Source organism: Talpa europaea, assembly GCF_964194135.1.
Source record: "Talpa europaea genome assembly, chromosome: 2".
Taxonomy (NCBI): Eukaryota; Metazoa; Chordata; class Mammalia; order Eulipotyphla; family Talpidae; genus Talpa; species Talpa europaea.
Window position 1 is genome coordinate 41,417,157 of NC_140068.1, and position 25,130 is coordinate 41,442,286.

At 36.5% G+C, this 25,130-nt stretch overlaps 1 protein-coding gene across 1 annotated transcript in view; it reads right to left on the bottom strand.

Moving 5' to 3' along the window:
* The window catches only part of SLC16A10 (solute carrier family 16 member 10), a gene marked incomplete at both ends in the record, with an annotated part of 99,626 nt that overhangs the window by 25,066 nt on the left and 49,430 nt on the right, over window positions 1–25,130 (bottom strand). The window contains 2 exons of the mRNA XM_084228111.1: window positions 4,620–5,082; window positions 9,077–9,221. Coding sequence (XP_084084237.1) covers window positions 4,620–5,082; window positions 9,077–9,221 — 608 coding nt within the window. The remainder of the gene's footprint in view (window positions 1–4,619; window positions 5,083–9,076; window positions 9,222–25,130) is intronic.

Sequence of the window (25,130 nt, forward strand, 5' to 3'; positions counted from 1 at the left end):
AGTCATTCACCAAATATTTGAGTACCCACTGTTTATTAGGCACTGTGTTAAGTGCTTGGAATCCATCATTGAACAAAATAGAGACAGATCCTTAGTGTCAAAGGGCTTACATTCTTGCAGAGGTACACATAGAGTACAAACATAATAAAATTATATGTTAGAAGGTATAAAGTGCTATGGAGAGAGAAAAAGAACAGTGCTACTAAGAGTGGTTTTTGAGAAAATTAGGTCTCACATTTATCTATGGATTTGTATTCTTACCATGGAGATTTTAAGTGGGTAGGCCTAAAATAGACATCATTTCACAGCTTCCCAGAGGCAATATGAGTCTTCACTTTTAAAAGTCAGCTACTAAAAACTAAAACTCCCAACCTTGTTTTGAGAGCAAAATAGTAAAAAGTCATATATATTCACTCTTAAATCATTGTGTACAGTCTAAATAACAAGTAAAGATTTTGGAATTTTTAACATCCATGAGAATATTTCACTGTACTTCTGAATCTTTAAAGAGTACCTACATAAATAAATTAACTGCCTAGTTGATGAAGAATCCAGATGTAACACCAAATTTCAGGCTAATGAGGTCCAACTCCAATCCTACAAAGCTTTTACTAACTATCTTCAAATGAATATATTTTGGTCGTGGACTGGGTGACACAGATGTGGGTGAGACCCGTGGGGAGGTGACAATGGCAGCTTTTATCTTGATGTTGATTTTGCTCTTTTCCTTCTGGGCTTGTCTGATTGTTTCTGACCCTTTGCTGTGGGTCCCCACTGGAAGGTGCTTTAGACTCATGGCAGGCTTTGGGGCCTTGCTCTGGGCCAATCCCATTTGGATGGACTTTTACCCACGAGGGGACGGGTAACTTTGGGTGCTTCACTTAGAAACTAGACTCTTTGCCTTACCTGTATTGTTTCCTAGTTTTATTAAAGTTCCTTCCCATTAAAGTCTCCTATGTTTTGTGTTGATGCGGCGGATGGCAGAACCCATTTAGAATAGGCAGGTTTGCGGGGTTTGGGCTGCCCCTCTCCCTGTCCTATAACAAATTTGGCGCCCTATAATCTTTCTCCTTGACTCTTCAATAACCAAATAGTTCAATCAACAAATGCAGTTTTAAGTTAAAATAACTCATTTTTATGCTAGAACTGGGAGAGATGCTTTACATACATTTACTTTAACCTTCACAACACCGCTGCAAAATTGGGTTTACCCCTACTTTACAGATGAAGAAACTAATGCCTAGAGAGGTTACTCAAGGTGATGCAACTAGTAAGGGCCAAAACTAGGATTTAAACCCACATTTGTCTCATTCCAGCCTACCTTTACTGGCCATACAATACCGCTGGCGTAAAAGTACTGCACTAATAATTATCAGTCACTATCACTGTGCTCTTACATCATTTTTTTTTTTAATATCCAAAAGGGCAGGTTTATTATAAAAGGGAGAGAAGAGTAAAGAACGCTTGCACAGACACAAGTGGGTAAAAAGAGCTGCCCCAAAGGGACAGGTTTGCTGAAAGAGAGGCTTGCATAGTTACAGGTGGGCAGAAGAACCACTGCAAGGGAAAATGATGGCAAAGATAAGCACCTGCATAGGCACAGGTGGGGCAAGAGAGCTGCTGCCTTATGCCAAGGTTTTTAATCTCTCTGTGTTCACTCTTCTTATGGATGAAATGAAGATGATACACCTCAGGCACTACATTGGTGTGAGGATTAAATAAGATAATGCATGTAAAAGTTCTTCATAAAGGATTAGGACTTTTATTATTATATTTACTAGATTTTATGCTTTCACCACAAGACTTCTGCCTTATGTGTATATCCTGTCAACACCCAATAAAGAGTTTAAAATGAATTGAACATCTTCTAGTGTTTAGAAAGATTTAAAACATCATTTCCCCCTTTAAGAGGAAAAGTGGTTCCTACCATTCCATGAAGCCTAGATTAAGTAACCATAATCCAAAACTTAAATTACAACACACTCAGTGCTCCCATCAAAAATGAGATGTTAGCAGCCTGCCTGGCATTTGACAGTCTGGTGTTTCCTCTTCAAGGTGGCTTTCAGTGCCATAACATTTTGACAGAGAGAATCCCAAATAAAAACAAAACACAATTTGTAACAAATCACGCCTAGGGTGGAGAGCAAAAAAAAAAAGATCTGGTTTGTTATCAGAGTGAATGGAAACTTTATTGTTCTGTGTCCTACCTGAATTACCACCTCTCCATGACAATATTATCTACAAACACTAACTCATCACTCACTCTGAAATTTGATTTACTTAAAGAAAAAGATCACTAACATATTTATTAAATTCCTTAGACATACTCATTTGCCCCCAATTACTTGACTGTCTTTGGTGGGATATCCAAGGAAGTGGCCCAATATACTCTGAAGTAAGACTGTACCGGGTCTGCTCCCAGGTAAGCACAGTGACAAGGAACCAAATCCTGCTCTGCTATTACGTGACCTCAGGGAAGTCACTGATCCATTGCTTTGTTAAGGATCCATCTATTTTCCACTTTGTAAACTAATATTTATTGTGCCTGCTTCACAGTTTATTATGAAGATCAAAGGAAATATATGTGAAATTAATTTAACAAATTATAAACAGCAGACATAGCTAAAGAATCACCTACCACTTGTCCTTTGGAAAGTAGTAGCATAGCGGACATATGATTTCTGTGCATATGTTCACTGCATAATACCAAAGAGAATTTAAAAAAAATTAAAGCTACCCTACTCATCTTTGAGAAGGACACAACAAATGTTTACTTAACTACAGAAACTATGTAAGAGGTAGTTGGTAAAGCTGGTCCTTCCATAATTGATCTGTATTCCAACACAAAATAGCTTCAGATGGTTTACATATGTCTCTAAAATTGTGAAAACTGACTAACAGATCAAAATGTAGCCACATACTCCATGTGTGACAGGTCACATGCTAGGTCATTATACCTAGTATATTAAGTCCCCAATGTCACCTGTTGGTTTTTGGAAATGATTTTAAGTGCAATGACATATAACAAAACCAGGTCCTGCTTCATTCAACATGTACCAGGATTTTTTTCTCATCAATGTTATAACTAAAAGATACTGAGAGAAAATGTCATTTGAGGACCTACTGTACTTCAGTCTCTTAGAACACCAACTAGCTCAGGGTACTAAAAACTAGTCCTGTGATTATCTCATTAGTCACCCAGCTTGCTTTCTCAATACCTCTAACAAAAAGAGGAGAATTAAGAAATCACAATTATTTTTAGGTCCAAGACATCCCATTTCTCTTCATGTTTCCTTGGCCTAATCTTTTCTGAACTAAGCACAGAAACCCACAAAGAGTTATGGTATAGTTTACTAACTGACCCCCAATCCCAGGAATTCTTTGACCTATGTTATCAAATTTCACCAAAACTAAACAAAAACTGCACCAACAGATAAAAGCAGACAGTAAGCTGCAAAAGATCCAAGCTCATGTGTACAGCATACACACAGAAGAAAAATGTACCGTAGTATCATTTCTGTTTATTACTTATGAACTATGTTGGCTTGCAAGTATACTTTTAGCTACAACAATAAGAAAAAGAGAACAAAATAAGTAAGCATTTCTGGGCAAATTTTGCCAGGAGCAAATACTCTAAACATTGCTTATTCTCGTTTCAGTATAAATAGGCTAAAATTGGTCTTTGACATAAAAATAAAACATATAGGGCCTTCCTGGTGGCACCAGGGGTTAAGCACCGCACTATGAAGCAATCCACAGCCTCTGCAGCACAGGTTCGATCCCCTGGCCAGGCAGGGAGCAACCCACATGGCGCAGTAGACCTCTCCTGTCTTGCCCGCTGCTCCCCTCAGCAGTGTATTTCAGTCAGTCTGCCTGTTCTGCTCCCCACTCTATCTCTGGTGAATCCTCTCACCCCCTGCATCTCTGGCCTGTAACCCAGCTCTTGTATGCACAAATAAATCTTTAAAAAATAAATAAACAATATAAATTGCTTAAGCACTTGAAATAAATAAACAATATAAATTGCTTAAGCACCTAATTTCCCATGAAACCCTCTCTCTTTCCCCTCATTTGGAGCTTGCTAACATTTCTCAAATATTCCCTAAACAGATTTCTCATTTTCCCAGAAGTGTCCCACAGGTAGATGTGATGCTTCTTTTTTGTGTGTCAAAGCCACCAGTTTTTGCTATTTACCTAATTTCTGCACCCTTCTGTCAAAAACCAATTTATTGATGTTGGCAAAATCACTGTACCATGTTTGTGCCTGATTAAGATTTGTAAGCCATTTGAAGAAAAAGTGACCTGTAAGTTTTCTGTAATGATGATGTTTGTTTCAACATTTTAGCTTTCCTTTTTTTTTTTTTTTAGAAAAAAAAATGTTGTTTTTATTTGCTTAGGTTTGGTAATTTTTTAAACAGCAAAGGAGACCATGAAACATATTCTTTTGTTAATGATCTTGATGGATGTGCTGACCTTATCTTAAGAGACCATGAATGTTAAGAGTAGTTGAAGTCCAACCAGGGTGATGTTTAGGGCTTATAGCAATTTGATTTTGTTTTCTGGAGTCTTCCTGTATGAAATAATACCCACTACCAGTAAAGCCAAAGAAGCATACTCACCAAGTGAACATAAGGCACAAAGTATCCAAAAAGTGCAACTGGTATTCCAACTGCCCACACCGCATAAGCTGTCACCTTGAAGATGGCAAAATTGAAAACTTTTTTTGGAGGACTGAATTTCCTCCTGGAAAAGAGGGAAAATCTGTTGCCTCCTTTGGGTCCACTCTCCTTATCTTTGGCACTGGGAGAAAGAGGTCGGTAAGTAAAGCCCGCCAGAAAGAGAACAAACATGAAGATGCAGAGGACCCTCAGTGTGTAAAAGAGGCCCACGCTTTCAGTCAGAACTCTTAAAAGGAAAGGCAGCAAAATTGTGAAGATGCTGCTGCCAGCAGTGACAATGCCATTCACTAATCCAAGGCGCTTCTTGAAATAGTGTCCCAAAATGACCAGTGAAGGCTGGTATGCAAAGGAGCAGCCGCAGGCAAATATGATTCCATAGGTAAGGTAGAGAGGCTCGATGGAACTGTGGAAAGATGAAAAAGAAGGAAAGCAGCTCTCATTATTTTTATCATGTGCTTGATAAAGCCTTATAGTAAAAGTGGGTTCTAGCCCATCAACATATTTTCTACAAATAACATTCACCGAAAATAGAGGTCAAAATTTAATAAATCAACAATGTAGCACTAAAAGCATTTTTATTTAAGTGGATAATGAAAATGCTTCAAGTATGTGAAAAATGGCTGGTAAGGTCATCAGCGATCTAGTTCCACCTCCTTCCACGGATTTCAGGTGAAGCTTACAGCCCTCATTGCTGTCATGCTTTCCACAACTCAGAAATAAAGGATGGGGCCAAGAAGGGTAAAACTGACAGTGATTAAACTAACAAACTAAAACCCAGACTCAATTGAAGTTTAAATAAACACATAATTTAACTATGGAAACTATTTATGGAGTTTCCCCCAGACATTTACTAAGTACTCTCTTCAAACAAAAAACTGCATTTGATATTTTCTCCCCAGGGTTATGTCAGGAACATTTGCACAGAGAAACAGTTTTGTCTCATTTTTGCTGGCCTAAGGGCTGCTGATCAACCTTCGCCCTGATTGCACTGTTCTGTGTTGTGCAAGATAACAAGAAATCATATTCTGACTGCAGAAAGACTAAGTGTGTTCATTAGTGATCTCTGTAAGCCATGTATGTCTCAAAAGAATAATAAAGGTTCAGAAATTTTATAGTTTAACCAAATAACATATTTCTGATGAAGGTAAAGGATCAAATCATTACATTTTTTTTGAACAATTAGGTAAGGAGTAAAAAATCATTTTTTACTCCTTTTGAAAAGTCCAATTCAAAAGGCTATTATTTATCAGTAGTAAGGGCCAAGAATTTATTAGAAACTGAGATAGATAAGTTGGTTAATAATTAAATTTTGGACAACAATGCTAGTCTAGCAAAATGCTGAGGTAGTCACAAGGAACTCTAGAATCTGATAAAATTAAACCATGTTAGCAATTGTCTCTCTGAGATGCCCTTCTACCTCTATTAATTTTAGCACAGCTAATACCATCTTCAAATCAGACTCAAGAGTCACTCCCAGGCTTTCCCAGATCAACCTCACTCACTTTGATCACCTTTTACTGAATCTCTACTCTTTATTCAATAAACACATCTATTTAGCAGCTATACTGATGCAGTACTTTATGAAAAAAACATTAAAAATGTAATTGTGTCCTTACTCATAGTCTGCTTAATGAAATAAGATACCTACCCCAAATGATAAGAATACAGAATAAAATACAAATAATAGTTCATTCACTTCTGTATTAGTTTTCCAGATACTTGCAACTTCTTTCTTTTTTATTATTTAACTCTTCCATTTGTTAAAAGATTTACAGCAATTTCTTTCTTTCTTTTTTTTTTTTTTTAAGATTTATTTATTTATTTATTTATACAAGCACTGGGTACAGTCAGAAGTGCGGGAGGGTGAGAGAATTCACCAGAGCCAGAGCGGGGAGCAGAACAGCCAGAGTGACAAAGTACACTGCTGAGGGGAGCAGCGTGCGGCAGGAGAGGTCTGCATGCCATGTGAGACCCTTGCCAGTGGCCGGGGATCAAACCGGCACTGCAGAGGCTGTGGGCAGCTTTGCAGACCAGCGCTCAACCGCTGCGCCACCAGGTGAGGCCCAGCAATTTATTTCTTAAAGTGTTAATTAATTTAACAATTTTAAGGAAAAATCTAAATCTATCATACATTTCTTTGCCTACTTCAAAGAATAAATTATGCTATTGACAATACAGTGTCATCACGACTGTCAATTTCTATACAATTGTATCACAGTATTGTAAAGCTGTAATTCGGAAAACCAGAGAACATTATATATAAACCAGAAATATTCTTTCACATATGATTTTAAATACCAAGTATGGGTGAGACTAATTTCATATCTCTCCTACAAAGTAAAGTACATGTGCTTTGTGATGGCATTTTTACTGCTGATACACCTTTTTCACTTTTTTTTTTAAAGATTTATTTATTTATACAAGCACTGGGTACAGTCAGAAGCCTAGGAGGGTGAGAGAATTCACCAGAGCCAGAAGCGTAGGAGGGTGAGAGAATTCACCAGAGCCAGAGTGGGGAACAGAACAGGCAGACTGACAAAACACACTGCTGAGGGGAGCAGCGGGAATAGCAAGAGAGGTCTACGTGCCATGTGGGACCCTCGCCAGTGGCCTGGGATCAAACAGGCGCTGCAGAGGCTGTGGGCAGCTTCGCAACCCAGCGCTCAATCGCTGTGCCACCAGGGAGGCCCACACCTTTTTCACTTCTAACATTTCAACTCAGTAACTGCTAAAATGACAATGAGTGCTATGTAAATTAGTAAGATATTAGTCATGGGTGCAAAAGCATTCAGAGAAGGGACACTAATGTCACCTGGAGCTGCTGAAGAAGTCTTCCTAGGAAGGCAGAATTTGAACTAAAGGAAGAGTGGGTCCACTACTGAAATTTATACATTTCTCCTTGTTCCTCTGAAATTTTGGTATCTTTTGGTTAATGGGTTAAATAGTGAAACTGAATAGAAGGTAATGAGAACATGACTTGTAGTAAGGAAGGGGGGAGGGGAAAGGAAAAAGGGAGAGAACTGGGTCATATAAAATAAATTTCATTTCTCAATGGTAGAAGAAGTTGTAAAACACAGCTTGCTCTAAGGAGATGTGTATAGACACATTTTGTCTTCCAAATAAAATTACACCACCATAGTCTCTCTCCACCAAAGCCTGAGTGCTAATACATTAAGCAGGTGGTAGAGCCAGAGGATCTGATAATGAGTACCTGGAGGCTTCCAGACCAAGTAATACAATATGTATTACTGCCAATAAAAAAGAACTAAAAGTAGATGATCTCACAGAATTACCTAAGCAGAACATTATTCCAAACAAAAATTTTCCTTAAAAAAAAAAAATTAAAAAGAAAAAATCATAAAAGCACTTTAAAGATTGAGTATTTTTGACGATGAAAAAATATTATTTAGAATCCAAATAAAAATTCTAAGTTAGATGAAAGAAAGAGGTTTTACTTTAGAGTTAAGAGAGGAGGTAGGAGGACAGTGTGTAAAATTAGTAAAAACAAGGATTCTGTTGATTAAATCCCAAATATTTAAAAATAAACAATACAAGAAATGTAAGTTTGATATTTTTTTAATGACCACAATAATATTTTCCAACCAGATCATGAATGTAACGAGGGAAGGGAAAGAGGCAGGAAATGAAGATAAACTCCTAGAGACAAAGGATGGAAATCATCTTAAGAGGTTTTCTTATTAATCACCTCTGTTAGCCAGAGCTACATATTAAACCATGTTTCTCTAACTCAGGATTATTCTGACAATACAAGGGGATTTACTAGTATAATTGGAGCTAGAGGGAGAAGTATTTCCCAGTGTAATGTGCCATGGACTCTTTGTAGTGTTCTTTTCCAGTGGAAACCTTTGAACAAAAACAGGGAAAGTGTATTGCCATTAAGTTTTATTTTAAGCTACCTACATTTGGACACTTCATTTTGCCATCATAATTTTTAAATTTTAGCATTTTCTTTCTTTCTCAGTGCAGATAGATATTCTTACCTGAGATGAAACAAATAGCAACATTTTAATTTCATTAATAAAAGTATCAAGACTGTGAACAGCTACTCAAAGAACCACTTACACCCTTTACGCCTCAGATTGAGCTGACCTGAAGATAAGGCTACTGCTACAACTTTAGTTCTTTTATGATTTTTATGTGAATGAAAACAAAACAAGAAATGTTTCTTTGGCTTCAGGGAATATGCATTTCCTGACTGATGACTGACTCTTAAGCATTACAAACAAAAACATCCAGTTTCAAGCCTGATTTGCTGCTATGGGTCTGCCTGTTTAGTTTTCTTCAATGAAAGGGAGGACTTTTCTTTGTATAAAACAAGGCTTTTAAGGTATCTGCTTAACAGTTCTTGAAAAAGCAAACAGAAGCCAAATGCTTACCTTACAAAAGAACTGGACATGAGTCCAATGAGTCCAACGGCAGCACCCACAACAGCTGTTTTCCGGCAACCAAATATATCCGTGAAGACGCTGACTATTGGGCAGCAAAAGAAAATCATCCCCATGGAGAGAGAACTTACCCATGCTGTAAAAGAAAAAAAAAAGTGGAGAAATTATGGCATGGTAAATAACATTTGTACCTAACCCATAGGAGGATACAGAACATATTTGGAAAAATATTAACAGAAAAGGCATTACCCAGACTGATGAATGGGGGTGGGGAGGAAGAGTTGGAATTGGTAACATAAATGAATTTACTAACAGATCAGTAACAAATCTGAATCATAGCTCAAAGTGTTGGTCAATACTAATTATAACTAGCATAGTAATTATTTGTATTTAATTGAATTCTTGACAAGTATATATTAAGTAAATCAAATATTCTCCTATGACCCAAATACTATTAATTTCTATCCTAATATTTGTGGCATTAATTAATTCTGGTATTTGTGGCATTAATCTATGGAAAGAAATTCATTTAAAAAATTTAAAAAGGGCCTCCCTGGTGGCGCAAGGGGTTAAGCACTGCACTATGAAGCAATCTGCAACCTCTGCAGCATGAGTTCGATCCCCCTGGCCAGGGAGCAATCCACATGGCACAGGAGACCTCTCCTGGCTCGCCCGCTGCTTTCCTCAGCAGTGTATTTCAGTCAGTCTGCCTGTTCTGTTCCCCCCTCCGTCTCTGGTGAATCCTCTCACCACCCCCGCATGTTTGGCCTGTACCCCAGTTCTTATATGCATAAATAAATAAATCTTAAAAAAAATTAAAAAGACAATACTATAAACCAGCATTACCTCAATTAAAAAAATGTTTAGAAATGCATGCCTAGGTAGTTAAACTGCAAAGAAATGATGACCAATGAAATCAGGATAGTCATTAATTCTTGGGGAGGAAGAATTTTAATCACTGTAATTCAGTAGCTAAGAATTGGTCATTTATTTGCATAGAGTCTGGCTTCAGTGCATTTGCTGAGGGAATCAAGTGATACACTGGTAGAATACTTGTTGACCTGGATACTAGTTATGGTGTATTCACTTATTTATAAAACCACAAAAATGTTTTATCTTCTTTTCCAAATGATATCTTTTACAATTAAAAAAAAATAAGAATCAGAACTCAAAATTTCCTGTTGTGATTCTACAAAAACTTACAGAAGGAAACCAAAAGAGAAAGACAAATATGAATATGAATTATCATAATTTTATGTCAAAGAAATGAATAATCTCATAGGGTATCAAGTCCATAAATTCCTCTTAAAAAGTATAACTTAATGGGTCTTATGTGAACAAGGGCAATTAAACATGTTTGGATTCAAATCCTCCAGCTCTGTAACTATATTATCCTTGGACAAGTTACTTCCTCAAAGGAGGATCAAATACACCCCTTTCAAGAATTATTAAAGATTATATAAAATATATCTAAACCTCAGTATCTAGCACAGAAGCACTTAGTAATTTCAACTTTAACAATACAAACAACAAATTCTGCCTTACAAAATGAAGTAGATAATTTATAGCTCTGGCAATATTTCTTCATCAAGGGAAGTAAATACAAACCCTATACAAATGATCTTTTATTAAGATTGATCTTTTATTAAGTTTTTATTAATAAAATGATCTTGTATTAAGTTTTACCAGACTATTTCATTTAATCCCTTGCCTTCTTATACTTAAGACTTTTTTAAATTATGTGTATTTCAGGGGCCTCCCTGGTGGCACAAAGGGTTAAGTCTCAGCACTAAGAAGCTATCAGCAGCCACTGCAGATGAGTTCGATCCACAGCCAGGGAGCTAGCCCATGTATAGTACACAGCAGACCTCTCCAGTCTCACCCACTGCTCCCCTCAGTAGTGTATTTCAGTCAATCCACCTGTTTTGCTTCCCAATTTGACTCTGGTGAATCCTCTCCCCCTCACCCCCTCACCTCGGGCCTACACCCCAGCTCTTGTATGCATAAATAAATAAATATTTTTTAAAAATTATGTATATTTCAGTCAGTCATACTTATATTTCTTTTCTTCCCTTAATAGAAAGGAGATAATAACATCAAAACACAATAAAAAGACTGTAAATAATGAAATCTTCGCTTAAGTGTTGGGGGGAAGAGGATTCAGGAGTAAACAATAGAGTTATCTGGATCTCAAATTCCATAAATAAAAACCTATATTTCATTTTGGCTAAAAAAGAAGAAGAAAAGAAATGGACAATAGAGAGAGGTGACTGATCTAATGAGTTAGCACAACTCCAGCCCCAGATGCACAGAGCTATTCATATGATTCTGCTTAAGGAGAATTTTTTAGTCTTAGTCTACTATCTTCTATAAAAATGTAACCGATTTAAAATAATTTAATTTCACTCAAAATTGTTTAGTCATGTATCATGTTTAAAAAACAATCTAGGCAGACCCAAAGAGTAACATTCCAACATATATATTTGCATAAATGTACTTTTTACAATTAAATAAAATATAAACACCAAACAGGAGATCACATTAAGAAATCCAAGAGCATATACTTACATTGCCTGCAGTGTTCATATAAGTCAAAGCAGTTTCAAGAATAAAAACAAACCTCTATGTATTTCTGTAGGATTTGATCTAATACTAAACCAAATATGAAAAATCTTACAGATTTGCAGATTTACCTTGAACAAACACTAGCTGCAGGTTATAATCAAATACAGCTTAACTTTGGCCTTGACTATCCTCTTAAAATTTTCACAGTATGGAAAATGTTCCCCTGCCAGTCACTGAATGACCACTTCAGCAGCCACACACTATTTTTCTAGCCAGTGTTAAATAACAGAAAGGTCTGTACTCACTTTAGATAACAATCTTCACTTGGTAATTAAATCTTTTTTCCCCCCAGCCCCACCTGGGAAAAAAGTGAGATCAGTTTTATCTCTTTTCCATGACCTCTTCTCCCCCTCCCTAGTTATTGGTTCTCTCCAAAGAAGGCCTGGGAGCGAGGCAGGTTGGGGGAAGGAAGGCAAAGAGATTCCAGCTTAAGTGGTCTGCCAAAAGACCTGCCTGGATGATAACTGATGCGAGATTCTGTTTTCTCAGATTTACTAGTGTAGATTCTTCAGAGTCTCACCTCAGAGCTCCTTCTGGCTACAGCTCCACCAATATGGAGAATGAGTATTCTCCTCCTGGCTTTCTGGCTGTCGCTCAAAAGACTCCAACTCCCAGTTGTGCCTCATTGCCTCTCTAGACAGTTTACTTGGACAAAAGTCAAAACCACCCCCAGACTGCCCCTCTGCTTCACTAGGCCTGCATGTGATCAGCAGGAAACTCATATTTCCTTCACCCTGACAGACTGGAGTGTAGGCAAACTCCAAGTCAACTCCCCTTAGATAGCTCTGACTGGAGCCGTCAGCCAGTTACACTGTTCTCTCTTCGTTGGCTTTCTCAGGAGGTTCAGATTCTAGCTCTCTGTGCCCTCTAACTGGGGAGATTTCTGTAAATCTCTAAGTGATGGCTCTAAAGCTCCCCTCATTTGGTATTAAGTGAAAGAGCATGCATTCCTCTCCCCCACTTCTGTTATAGGGTAGGGGGAAGCCACATAATTTTCTCAAAACACCCTCACAAAATTCTCCTTAATCTTTCTTACAGGTTTTACTGTCTCTAACTGGTTTGTGAACATAAACTATCTCAATTTTGAATGTCATACCATGATACATTGGTGCCCTGGCTAAATCCCAATATCATATTCTGTTACAATAATAATTAGCAACAAATGACGTTAGGTCTATCTTCTTATCAAATTCGAGAAGAAATTAATTCTTTTTTTTATTTAAAAAATATTTTATTTTATTTTATATAATTCCTACATTTTTTCATTTTCGCACAGTGTATGCATTTTCATTTTGGTTATATTCGCCATATAATTCCCAACCCCTTATTTTGGCCCTGATGCCTCTTTTCCCCCCCGCCCCTCTCGTTAGTGTGTCTAGTGTGTCTCTGGTTTACAGTTGCTCGTTGATTTTGATTTTTCTTTATAGAATTAGTCTTTTTCCTGGTCCCTCATTTAGGTTTTCGAAATTCCTGCTATGAGTGAGATCATCCGATATTTTTCTTTTTTTTTCTGGCTTATTTCGCTGAGCATGATCCTTTCTAGCTCCATCCATGTTGCTGCAAATTGTATGAGTTTATCTTTTTTGACAAGAAGAAATTAATTCTTAAAAAGTAATTATTTGCCATTATAAACTCACAAAATTTCTAGTTTTTGTAAAATTTTAACAGGGCATCCTTAAGAATTCAGGGTCTATGGCTTATGATACACACCATAAAAATAAAATGGGCTGTTTTCTCTTCATACTTTCCAATTCAGACTGTTATTATTTGTAATAAAAACTCAACAGTTAGTTAGCTGTTGATATGACATATTTGCTCTGCTCAGAGATGATCTCATTTAATCCTCAATACTCTTATTATTAAGTACATTTAATGACTTAGAAACTGAAATACATAGTCACTATATCCAACATGGCAAAATTTTTATGTAAAAAATGCAAACTAGCCCAGTCCCTCTATGTAATTCAATGTTACACCCCCACAGTTTCCTAATATTAGTAAAGAAGCAAATCTTTTTCAAAGTAAGAGGTGTTATTTAATTATAGAATAATAATATTCTCTCCCTTCCTATTAAAAGTGCCTACTACTATGTTCTAGAAGTACCTACTATGTCTAGTCTACTGTCTTACATGTTGAGAATATAAAAACAAACTGTTTCTCTACCTTCTAATAGTTTTCATTCTAGCAACATAAATATAAAAAGAGGTTCGATCAGAATACCACATAGAATGTGCCAGATTTCTTAAGAGAAAATTATCAAAAAATATCTAAGAAAGGTATTAAAATGTGCTGGTATATCCTTATTTGAACATGTATTTGTTTCACTTAACAAGAAACACATTCAAGAAAGTCATGCTGGGAAATCTTTTTCAAGAAGTACTAGGAAGTTTTCCAATTTCCCCAAAAAGATAGATTTTTGTTTTCTACTGTATACTGAAAACAAATCCTCTGCTCTCAGTGTATGGCTAAAGGAGAAGGCAAGTCACTGAGTAAGTGGTTAGGTTTAACACTGAAGGATATATCCACCTATTAGTAAAACAAAGATGTTGTAATCTCACAGATGTAAATAATTACAATGGTAAATTGTTTAGAATTGAAAACTCCCAAAGGGAAGATTTACAATAAACAATGATAAATATTTTTTGGTCCTTTTTTGGTGGTTCCAACCCCTATTTCTACTTGATCTTAGTCTCTTTCAAGACATTTTTGCTCTGTAATATTTCAACACTAGTCTAGCTTTAAATGAAATGAAACAATACTGTATACAAAACTGAGATTAAAATACAACATATTATTTAACGAAGTTCCAGTAATTCTTAGGGCATAGAGCTGTTTAGTAATGACATAAAATTCAGGAAATGACTAGACTACACTTACCTTGACCATTTTATTGCCACCCAGAGGTTATTTGGTAATTATATTTCACTTAGGAGTAGCTTCAAAATTTTTTGCTATTAACTTTTCATAACAGACTTGCTTTGGGCAAGCAAACTCTCCTGCAGATAATAATTATTAAAACTGGAGTGGGGGGGGCATTTAAACACATTGGAAAATGTCTAAAAATAGAACTCAGAGGAGAGTTCACTCTTGAAAAGCTGAAACTGGAAGAAATTAGAATTTTACATTTGTTGGCTTTCCTGAAGATCCACAGACTGTGCAGGTCCTGGGTAGTCAAGTAATGGGGAGACTAAAGAAAAGCAGCAGCTGGAAATTTTAAGAACTGCTACATACTCAAACTGCATAGAGCTTGCAGTTTGAGTCCAGGCAAGCTAGCTGCTTGCTAGGAAGAAATAAGTTGAAAGTAAAAAGGTGGAAAAGATGTGCCACGCAAATAATAATCCTAAGGTTGGAGCAGTTATAATGATATTAGGCAAATCAGACTTCAAGATGAGAATCATTAGTATTGAATAGAAAGAAAGAGGGATGCCTCATAATGACAACGATGTCAATGTATCAGGAAGACATAACAATTATAAATTCATATTGTACCTAATAACAGCTTCTGAAGTATAGCAAGCAATAAAATTTGATCTCTAACTTACACCAGATTAAAAAATTACCTCAAAATGGATCATAAAACTTACAAAACTGAAAACCACAAAACTTCTAGAAGAAAACATTGGAGAGAATCTATGTGACTTTGGGTTATATAAAGAAAATACAACATCAAAAAACAATTGTACAAGAAAAAAAATTGGTAAAATAAATCTCATCAAAATTAAGAACTTCTTGAAAGATCCTGTTAAGAATATGAAAACAAAGGCTACAAACTGGGAGTGAGGATTTGCAAATCACATATCTAATAAAGAACTTGTACCCAGATTATAAGAGAATTTTCAAAACTCACTAAAAACCAAGCAACCTGATTAAAAAGCAGGCAAAAGATCTGAATAGTCACTTCACAAAAAAAGATACACGGGCCTCCCTGGTGGCACAAGGGGTTAAGTCTCAGCACAATGAAGCTATCTGCAGCCACTGCAGCAAGAGTTTGATCCCCGGCCAGGGAGCTAACCTACATGGCACAGCAGACCTCTCCTGTCTCGCTGCTGCTCCCCTCAGCAGTGTATTTCAGTAGATCTGCCTGTTCTGCTCCCCAGTCTGTCTCTGGTGAATCCTCTCATCCCTCACCCCCTTGCTCTGCACCTCTAGCCTATATTCCAGTTCTTGGATGCATAAATAAAATAAATCTTATTTCAAATAAGACATGACTTTGTAGAAAGTGAGACTCACTATCTTTAGAAAATGTGAAGTAATCAAGTTGCTTGCTTGAGGATAGTTTTCTATTGTATATTAGAACCAAAATATAACAACTTTGGCAACAGGGAGTTGCCTAGACTTAATTTTCAGAGGTCCTGTTGTAATGGTAGTAATTATATTGCTAATCATGTTAAACACTTGACATGGAAGTCAGTGGTAAAAAAATCTTTAAAATACATACATGATATTGATTGGCAGAAATACTAGTGATGTTTCACAGAAGAATTCAGACTGTAAAATTTTGTTTTAATAACTTCCATGAATGATGATTTTTTTAAGTACAACTTTAAAGTTTTGATTTTCTTTTTTTTTTTAAAGGTTTATTTATTTTTATACAAGAACCAGGGTAGAGGCCAGATGTGCGGGAGGGTGAGAGGATTCACCAGAGAACAGGGAACAGAATAGGCAGACTGATAAAATACACTGCTGAGGACTATTTACAATAGCTAAGCTATGGAAACAACCCAAATGCCCAAAAATAGATGACTGGATCAAGAAGATGTGGTACATATACACAATGGAATATTACTCAGCAATCAAAATACATGAACACATGCAGTTTGCAACAACATGGATGGAGCTGGAAGGGATCATGCTCAGCAAAATAAGTCAGAAAGAAAAAGAAAAATACCAGTGGTCTCACTCACAGCAGGAATTTAGAAAACCTAAATAAGGGACCAGGAAAAAGACTAATTAATATAAAGTAAAAATCAAAATCAATAATCAACTATAAATCAGAGATACACTATGGGGGGTTGTGGAGAGAGGAAGAATTAGGGTCAAAATAAGGGGGGGTGCAATTGTATGGGGACTATAACCAAAATGAAAATGTATACATTGTGCAAAAATGAAAATTGATGTGAGAATTATATAAAATAAAATATTAAAAAAAATACACTGCTGAGGGGAGCAGTGGGCCAGACAGGAGAGGTCTGCTTCACCATGTGGGATTCTCGCCAGCCAGCTGGCTGAGATCAAACCCGCGCTGCAGAGGCTGTGGACAGCTTCACAGTGAAGGCGCTGAACCGCCTGCACCACCAGGGAAGCCCAAGTTTTGATTTTCTATTTAAATAAAAAGCTGTTGATGTGTTTTAGCATGTCCTTTAAAATAAAATAAAATAGATCTTTAAAAAAAAGATACACAATAAAATATGCAAATGAAATTACTCACAGGGGAAATGTAAACTAAAAGTAGGATGAAAAACCACACACACCTTATTAGAACAAGCCACTTTGAAATGCAGCAATTTTTTAGAAGTTTAACATACTCCTGCTTTATGACCCAGTCATTCCACTCAAAGATATTAACCTAAGGGAAACAAGAGCAGATGTCCAATGAGTACCTAAAGTGGGATGCCATTTACACAAAATCCTAAAATATAAGTTAATCTATACTGACAGGAAGCATTTTAGTATTTATCTGGTAATGGGGAAGGAGGTGTTGGATGATGGGGTGATGGATATGTTCATTCATAATAATTTCACTGAATAAAATGACAAAACTCACCAAAGCATATATATTTTAAATATGCAATTTATTATATATCAATTATACCTCAATAGTGCTGATAAAAATCTATATGGATGACTTCAACAACTAAAATTAGATGCCATAAAAAACACACAAAATAAAACTGGTACAAATATAGGGGAAAATAGACAAATCCATAATCATAGTTACATATTTTAGCACATCTCTCTTAGTAACTAATAGAATAGACAGAACAAAAAATTCAGTAATATATAGATGCCTGCATGACACTATAAGCTGAACTGACATTTATAGAATACTATGCCCAACAAGAACTACAGAAAATTGTTGGCTCTGCCAGGGAAACTATTAACCACCAGTGAGGTTGGGACAGGGACAGATGGAGGAGAGAACTAACATTTCTGAAGTGCCTCTTCATCCATGGAAAGACCTGGCACAAATTGTCACTAGATCCTCAGGCAAGGCTCTAAGGCATTATCTTCATTTTTAAACATGGAAAAAACAGATTAGCAGAGTTAAGCAACTTGCCAAGTTTATACAACCTCAATGAGACTCAAATGAAACATTCCAGGTGTACACATGAATAAAAAGACATGCACAAGAGTCTTTCATTAAAAACAAAAAATCCCAAGGCACCATACTTGATGTTAAAAAACTACCTAGTCCCCATGCAAAAGAATGAAGCTTGACCACTACCTCACACCATACACAAAAATCAACTCAAAATGGATTAAAGAACTAGACATAAGACCTGAAACCATAAAATACATAGAAGGAAATATAGGCGAAACACTACGGGATTTGCACATCAAAGACATCTTTACAGACACATCACCCAAAGCAGTGATAGTGAAGGCAAAGATAAACAGCTGGGACTACATCAAATTAAAGAGCTTCTGCACAGCAAAAGAGACAATAACAAAAACAAAGAGAAACCCCACCCACTGGGAGAACATTTTTGCACCCAACACTAATGATAAAGGACTGATCACAAAAATCTGCAAAGAGCTGATGAGACTCAGCAACAACAAAGAAAATAATCCTGTCAAAAAATGGGCAGAAGAGCTAAAAAGAAACTTCTCTGAAGAGGAAATGCAAATGGCCAACAGGCATATGAAAAAATGTTCAACATCACTTGTAATCAGGGAAATGTAAATCAAAACTACCATGAGATACCATCTTACACCAGGAGAATGGCACATATTAAAAAAACTAGCAACACAAATGTTGGCGAGGTTGTGGAGAAAAAGGAACTCTCCTGCACTGTTGGCGGGAGTGCAAACTGGTCCAACCACTATGGAGAACTGTGTGGAGATTTCTGGACCTACTAAACATAGAGCTTCCATATGATCCAGCAATTCCAGTCCTAGGTATTTACCCAAAGGACACAGAAACATCAATTCCAAAGAGCACCTGCACACCTATGTTTATAGCAGCACTGTTTACAATAGTTAAGCTTTGGAAACAACCCAAATGCCCAAAAATAGATGACTGGATCAAGAAGATGTGGTACATATACACCATGGAATATTACTCAGCATTCAAAAAAGATAAACTCATGCAATTTGCAGCAACATGGATGGAGCTAGAAGGGATCATGCTCAGCGAAATAAGCCAGAAAGAAAAAGAAAAATACCGGATGGTCTCACTCATAGCAGGAATTTAGAAAACTTAAATAAGTGACCAGGAAAATGAATAACTATAAGAAAGTGAAAATCAAAATTAATAAAAAACTATGAACCATAGACACTCTATGGGGGGTGAGGGGCGGGAAGGGGAGGGATTGAGGTCAAAATAAGGGGATTGCAATTGTATGGGGAATATAAAAATAAAATTTATTTAAAAAAAGAAAAATAAAGAATTTAGGTCACAGTCACAACTCATTAAAAAAAAAAAAAAACCGCTATCTAGTCCCTAGCTAAAGACAAAATCCAGACCTCAAACAAGATGACACCGTTTATTCATACATCACCTGTTCTAAATACAGAGTAAGAATACACATAGACTATAAAAAAAAGAAAGAAAGAAAAAGGGGACCTTCCTGGGGGCACTAAGGGTTAAGTCTCAACACTATGAAGCTACTGACAGAGTTGGATCCCCCACCAGGGAGCTAACCCACATGACGCAGCAGACTTCTCCTGTCTTGCCCACTGCTCCCCTCAGTAGTGTATTTCAGTAGATCTGCCTGTTCTGCTCCCCACTCTGTCTCTGGTGAATCCTCTCACACTCACACACATACACACACACACTCACACACACACCCCACACACCTCTGGCCTACACCCCAGCTCTTGTATGCATAAATAAATCTTTAAAAAGGGGGGGGATATGAACAGAGTTTACCATGATTTACAGAGGAGCTGCAAAAAGAGATGGGTGAGGCTGTGCCTGCCTTCTGGCATCTGCATCTGGAAGAAGGCACTGGCTATTGTAAAGAGAACTGAAATGCCCCCTCTGAGACAGAACAGGAAAGTCAACTTCATTAATTGAAGTCAGAGCTAGAACTCCCCTTAGTATGTAAATAAAGACTGCAACAAGAGTTGAGTTTGATGGGAACCATGTAATTTCTATATAGATTAAAGATTTAGAAAGCTACAAGCCTCTAAGTGGAGGATACAGTCTCATGACCAGGCCCTGAAACTAGGACCCCAACTTGAAAGACCTGGTTCTAAACTGGGAATTCAAGGCACCATGTGGAAGATAAAGTACAAATTGTTGTGAGTAGGGAGGATGAGAAAGGAGACAATCAACAAACAAAACAACAAAAGTCCCATTCAGAAGATTCTGTAGCACATATTAAAAAAACTAGCAACAATAAATGTTGTCAAGGATGTGGAGAAAAAGGAACTCTCCTGCACTGCTGGTGGGAGTGCAAAATGGTCCAACCACTATGGAAAGCTGTGTGGAGATTTCTTAATCTACTAAAGATAGAGCTTCCATATGATCCAGCAATTCCACTCCTAGGTATTTACTCAAAGGACACAGAAACATTAATTCAAAAGGGTACAGGCACCCCTATGTTTATAGCAGCACTATTTACAATAGCTAAGCTATGGAAACAACCCAAATGCCCAAAAATAGATGACTGGATCAAGAAGATGTGGTATATATACACACAATGGAATATTACGCAGCAATCAAAAAAGATAAACTCATGCAATTTGCAGCAACATGGATGGCGCTGGAAGGGATCATGCTCAGCGAAATAAGCCAGAAAGAAAAAGAAAATACCGGATGGTCTCACTCACAGCAGGAATTTAGAAAACCTAAATAAGGGACCAGGAAAAAGACTAATTGCAATAAAGTAAAAATCAAAATCAACAAGCAACTAAATGACCAGAGACACACTATAGCGGGGGGAGGAGAAGAGGGATTAGGGTCAGAAAAAGGGGGTGGGAATTGTATGGGGAATATAACCAAAATGAAAATGCATACATTATGCAAAAATGAAAAATGATGTAAGAATTATATAAAATAAAATAATTCATTAAAAAAAGATTCTGTAAACTCAAATTCCAAAAAATGGAAAATTACCAATATGCAAATAAATCATTCCAGTGAAAGTTACGTCTATAGCCCAGTTATGACTACTACTTCAAAATCAGTAGGCTCAAAACCTTCCAAAAATTAAAGATAATTTTCATTTTAAAAATCAAGAAATTACGGAACAAATGAACAAAAATGAAACAAGGGCATGCATATAAGAGTATTAATTAGAAATCCTGGAAATAAAAAATTTAGATGCAGAAAACTCCTTATTTCAGATACAAAGCTAGATAGGAAGGAAAAAAGTAAGGCTATTACAATAAAGGAGAATATCTTGACCTCATAAAAGTATTTCAAGACATAAGCACAAAGCATGCAGGAAAATAAAGAGAAAATATGACCTCATTAAAATTTACAATTCTATACAACAAAAGACACTAGAAGTAAAGCAAAAATAAATAAGACACAGAGAAAAAGATCACTGAAGTGCATGTAACTAGAAAATTCTTATTTTAGATTTATAGTCTATGAATCAGTAAGACAATCCAACAGAAAAAAATGGGAACAAGTTGGGAGGAAACATACAGTGAAGAAAATCCAATGGCCAATTGACATTTGTAAAGATGCTCACCATTAATCAGAAAAATGCAAATTCAATGAATAATAAATCACCATAATTTGGGAAAATTTAAAGTCTGCCCATACCAAATTTTAATTTTATGAGGCTGTGGGAGATGAGAACTCTCTTATACAAAACATAAATTGGAATAAGCATTGCAAACAGCAACTTGGTAACATCTAGAAAAGTTGAGGATGTGTATTCCCCATATTCCAACAATTTTACTCCCAGATATGTACCCCAGAGAAACTTTACACGTGTTCGCAAAAAGACATGCATAAGAATGTTCACTAAAGCACTGTTTGTAATAGTAAAAATCTATAAACAACTTAAATAACCATCAGCATTAGAACAAATAAACAAATGTTGGTGTTAATATACAATAGAATGTGGATTCACACATGTGGTAATAGTATAAAACTCAAGGGAATAAAAAAGCAAATTGTGGATAGTGATCTAGGAAGGCAAAGTGGAGATGGGTTACATGGGACTACAGTTGAGTCTGTAATGTTTTACATCTTTTACATCTTTTTTACAAAAAGTAAAAAAAAAATTAGAATCTGAGTACTGAAAGGTAGATATACAGAACATTCATCTATTATTCTCTACATTTTTCTTTTTGAAAATACTAAGAAACATACAGTTAGTTTTCAGATCCTAAAAAGGTTATTCTAAGGAGGGTAGAATAGTTTTAGTAAAAAGAGCTAACTAGGGTAAATAATTTGAAACTCTGTCCATTATAAAGCTCATCTTAAAAATGAAAGACTATATTGGCAAAAGTTGAGATCCTCAAACCCCACCTATTTCGCTGCTCTGGAATTAGAGCTTCTCCTCGCATTATATTATGAATAATTCTTCTTAAACATAAGATAAAGATACAACAGAAGTGCTCTCTATTACCCTCCACCACCATTATTTCTGATCATTGATGTTTTTCTCATGATGGTTACAGATGAGAAAAGCATCATTTTTGGCTACAAGTTCACATGTGCTGCAGTTGGGATCATAGTTCTGACACTGCTGTGACATAGATCTACCTCAAAACTATAGGTAATTTGAGATTTTGTCCTATGGATTCATTGATACTGATTGCTTGGCTAACTTGTATCTATTAATTTTTAGAAACCTCAATATCAGGGGGAAAAAACCAAGTCTTATTTCAATAAAAAGATTAAAACATGAAATTTCCCTACTTTGAAAAAAAACTTTTATTTTAGAATAAAACTTTTCATCTTTATTCTAGATTTTATTTAGATTTACAGAAAAACTGAAAATAGTAGAGTGCCCATACGCCACATCTAGATTCTGTTATCATTAACATCTTACATATGTCAATATGTAATACATATGTCACAACTTATAATACATATGTCACAACTTATCAATATTGACACCTTATTCTAAGTTATTAAAGTCCACACTTTATATAGATTTCATTAGTTTTTACCTATGATTTTTTTCCTGCTCTAGGTTCCCATCCAGGATACCATTTTATATGTTAGTCATCATGTCTCCTAGGTTGCTCCTCCCTATGACATTCTGTCAGACTTTCTTTGGTTTTGATCACCTTGACAGTATTGAAAAATATTGATTAAATATTTTGTAGAATGTCCCTCAACTGGGATCTGTCTGATGTTCTTCTCATGAGAGATTTAAGCACAGCCCATGCTTAATGAGTAGGAAAAATGATGCTCCATTTCCTTACACACACAACACACACACACACACACACACACACACACACACACACATATATATATATATACACACACTTACATAAACTATTTGGAATTCCTCTCCATGGGAATCTGTTCTCCCACATTTATTTATTCAAACATTGGTATCAGTATGGAATAATGGATATTTATTTAATACTTTCACTTATAATTCAGTACTAATGTATATATTTTGTTGGCCAATGGGAGTTCTTTCAATTGGGTTCTATGACTCTTTCCATATCTTAATTACTGTAGAGAAGAGTTTTTTATGGGTGTTTTTTTGGTGAGTTTTTTCCCCCCAGGATTTCCTGGCTTTCTGGTGCTATAACATGCTCCAGGCTCATCTTGTTTATTTTCTGTCCCAGTCCTTTAAAGAATCAGTCATCTCTCAAGAGCCCTGGGTGCTCTTATCAGAGAATGATAGTAGATACCAAGTCCTGGATGCTAGGTGTGCTGCTCACTAGAGAGATGTCATTGTTTCTAGGTCCTCCCAGCCCACAGACCTGGAAAATACATATGTCTACTCTAACCATTGTATATCATATTTATAAATATCATCTATATCTATATTAAACTACAAACAAATTCATACCTCCAACTCTAATCCATTATCACATACGTCATTCTAGCCTTCTCCTTTGCTTGTCCTTTGTAACCTATCTCTAAAGTAAAAAGTCTGGGAATCTCCTACTTTTCACCTTAGAACATTATACAAATAAAAGGAGAAATGAACTTATGCTTTTTTTTTTTTTAAAGATTTATTTATACAAGCACTGGGTACAGTCAGAAGCACTGGGGGGTGAGAGAATTCACCAGAGCCAGAGCGGGGAGCAGAACAGGCAGAAGGACTGAAGTACACTGCTGAGGGGAGCAGCGGGCGGAAGGAGAGGTCTGCGTGCCACGTGGGACCCTCACCGGTGGTGGCCGGGGAAAGAACCCGTGCCGCAGTGGCTGCCAGCATCTTCGCAACCCAGTGCTCAACCACTTCGCCACCGGGGAGGCCCCTGAACTTATGCTTTGAGGAGAAATTACTTCTCCAATATAATGATTTTTAGTCTGTTTTATTCATAACATCAAGACTCTACAAATGAACAACTTTAAAGCAATACTAAGTTCACACAAATCTAAAGTGAACCAAAGCTTTGTTTTCCAATATTTTCTAGGTCTTGGCATACATAGAAAATAGTAACAATTGTGGAGCCCACAGAGGTAAAACGAACAAGGTTGCTCATCCCTGGAGGTGATGACTCAGGAACTTGGGACTCCAGAGCCCTGGAGGGATCAACACCTATGCTAAGCTGCAACCAACCTTTCACCTCACTTGGGAAGCTCTGAACCACGATTCTAACTACGGAGATTTCTGGAATATCATATACTACTCTAAAAATATAAAAAATAACAGAGATTGGGGCTTCAAAAAAATCACAATACATCATACCCCATCAATTGTACAGTCTCCAGAGTTCACCTATATTATGACTCTCAGAGTGTAGTATAAATATCTAGTCTTGAGTTTAGGGGATTTTTTTTTTTCTCACTCTTAATCTAGACTCACAGTTTTGGCCTCTAATGCAAAGCTTCTCACTCTTCATTTATTAATACTTACACTAAGAGTAATGATTTTTAACCTTACCACTGTTCAAAATAGAAGAAAAATTCCCAGCCCACATCCTTAAGGCAATGAGCTAGTCACATAACTAAAAGTGAGTCTTAATTAGGCCTTCTAGTTTCCAGGAAAGGATGGCAACCTGACAGTATGGTAGTTTAATCTCTCAAAGGAGATGAATCCAGTGTAATTCGACAATAAAAGACCCACAATACAGGCCCTAAAACTACTTCAACAGCTCT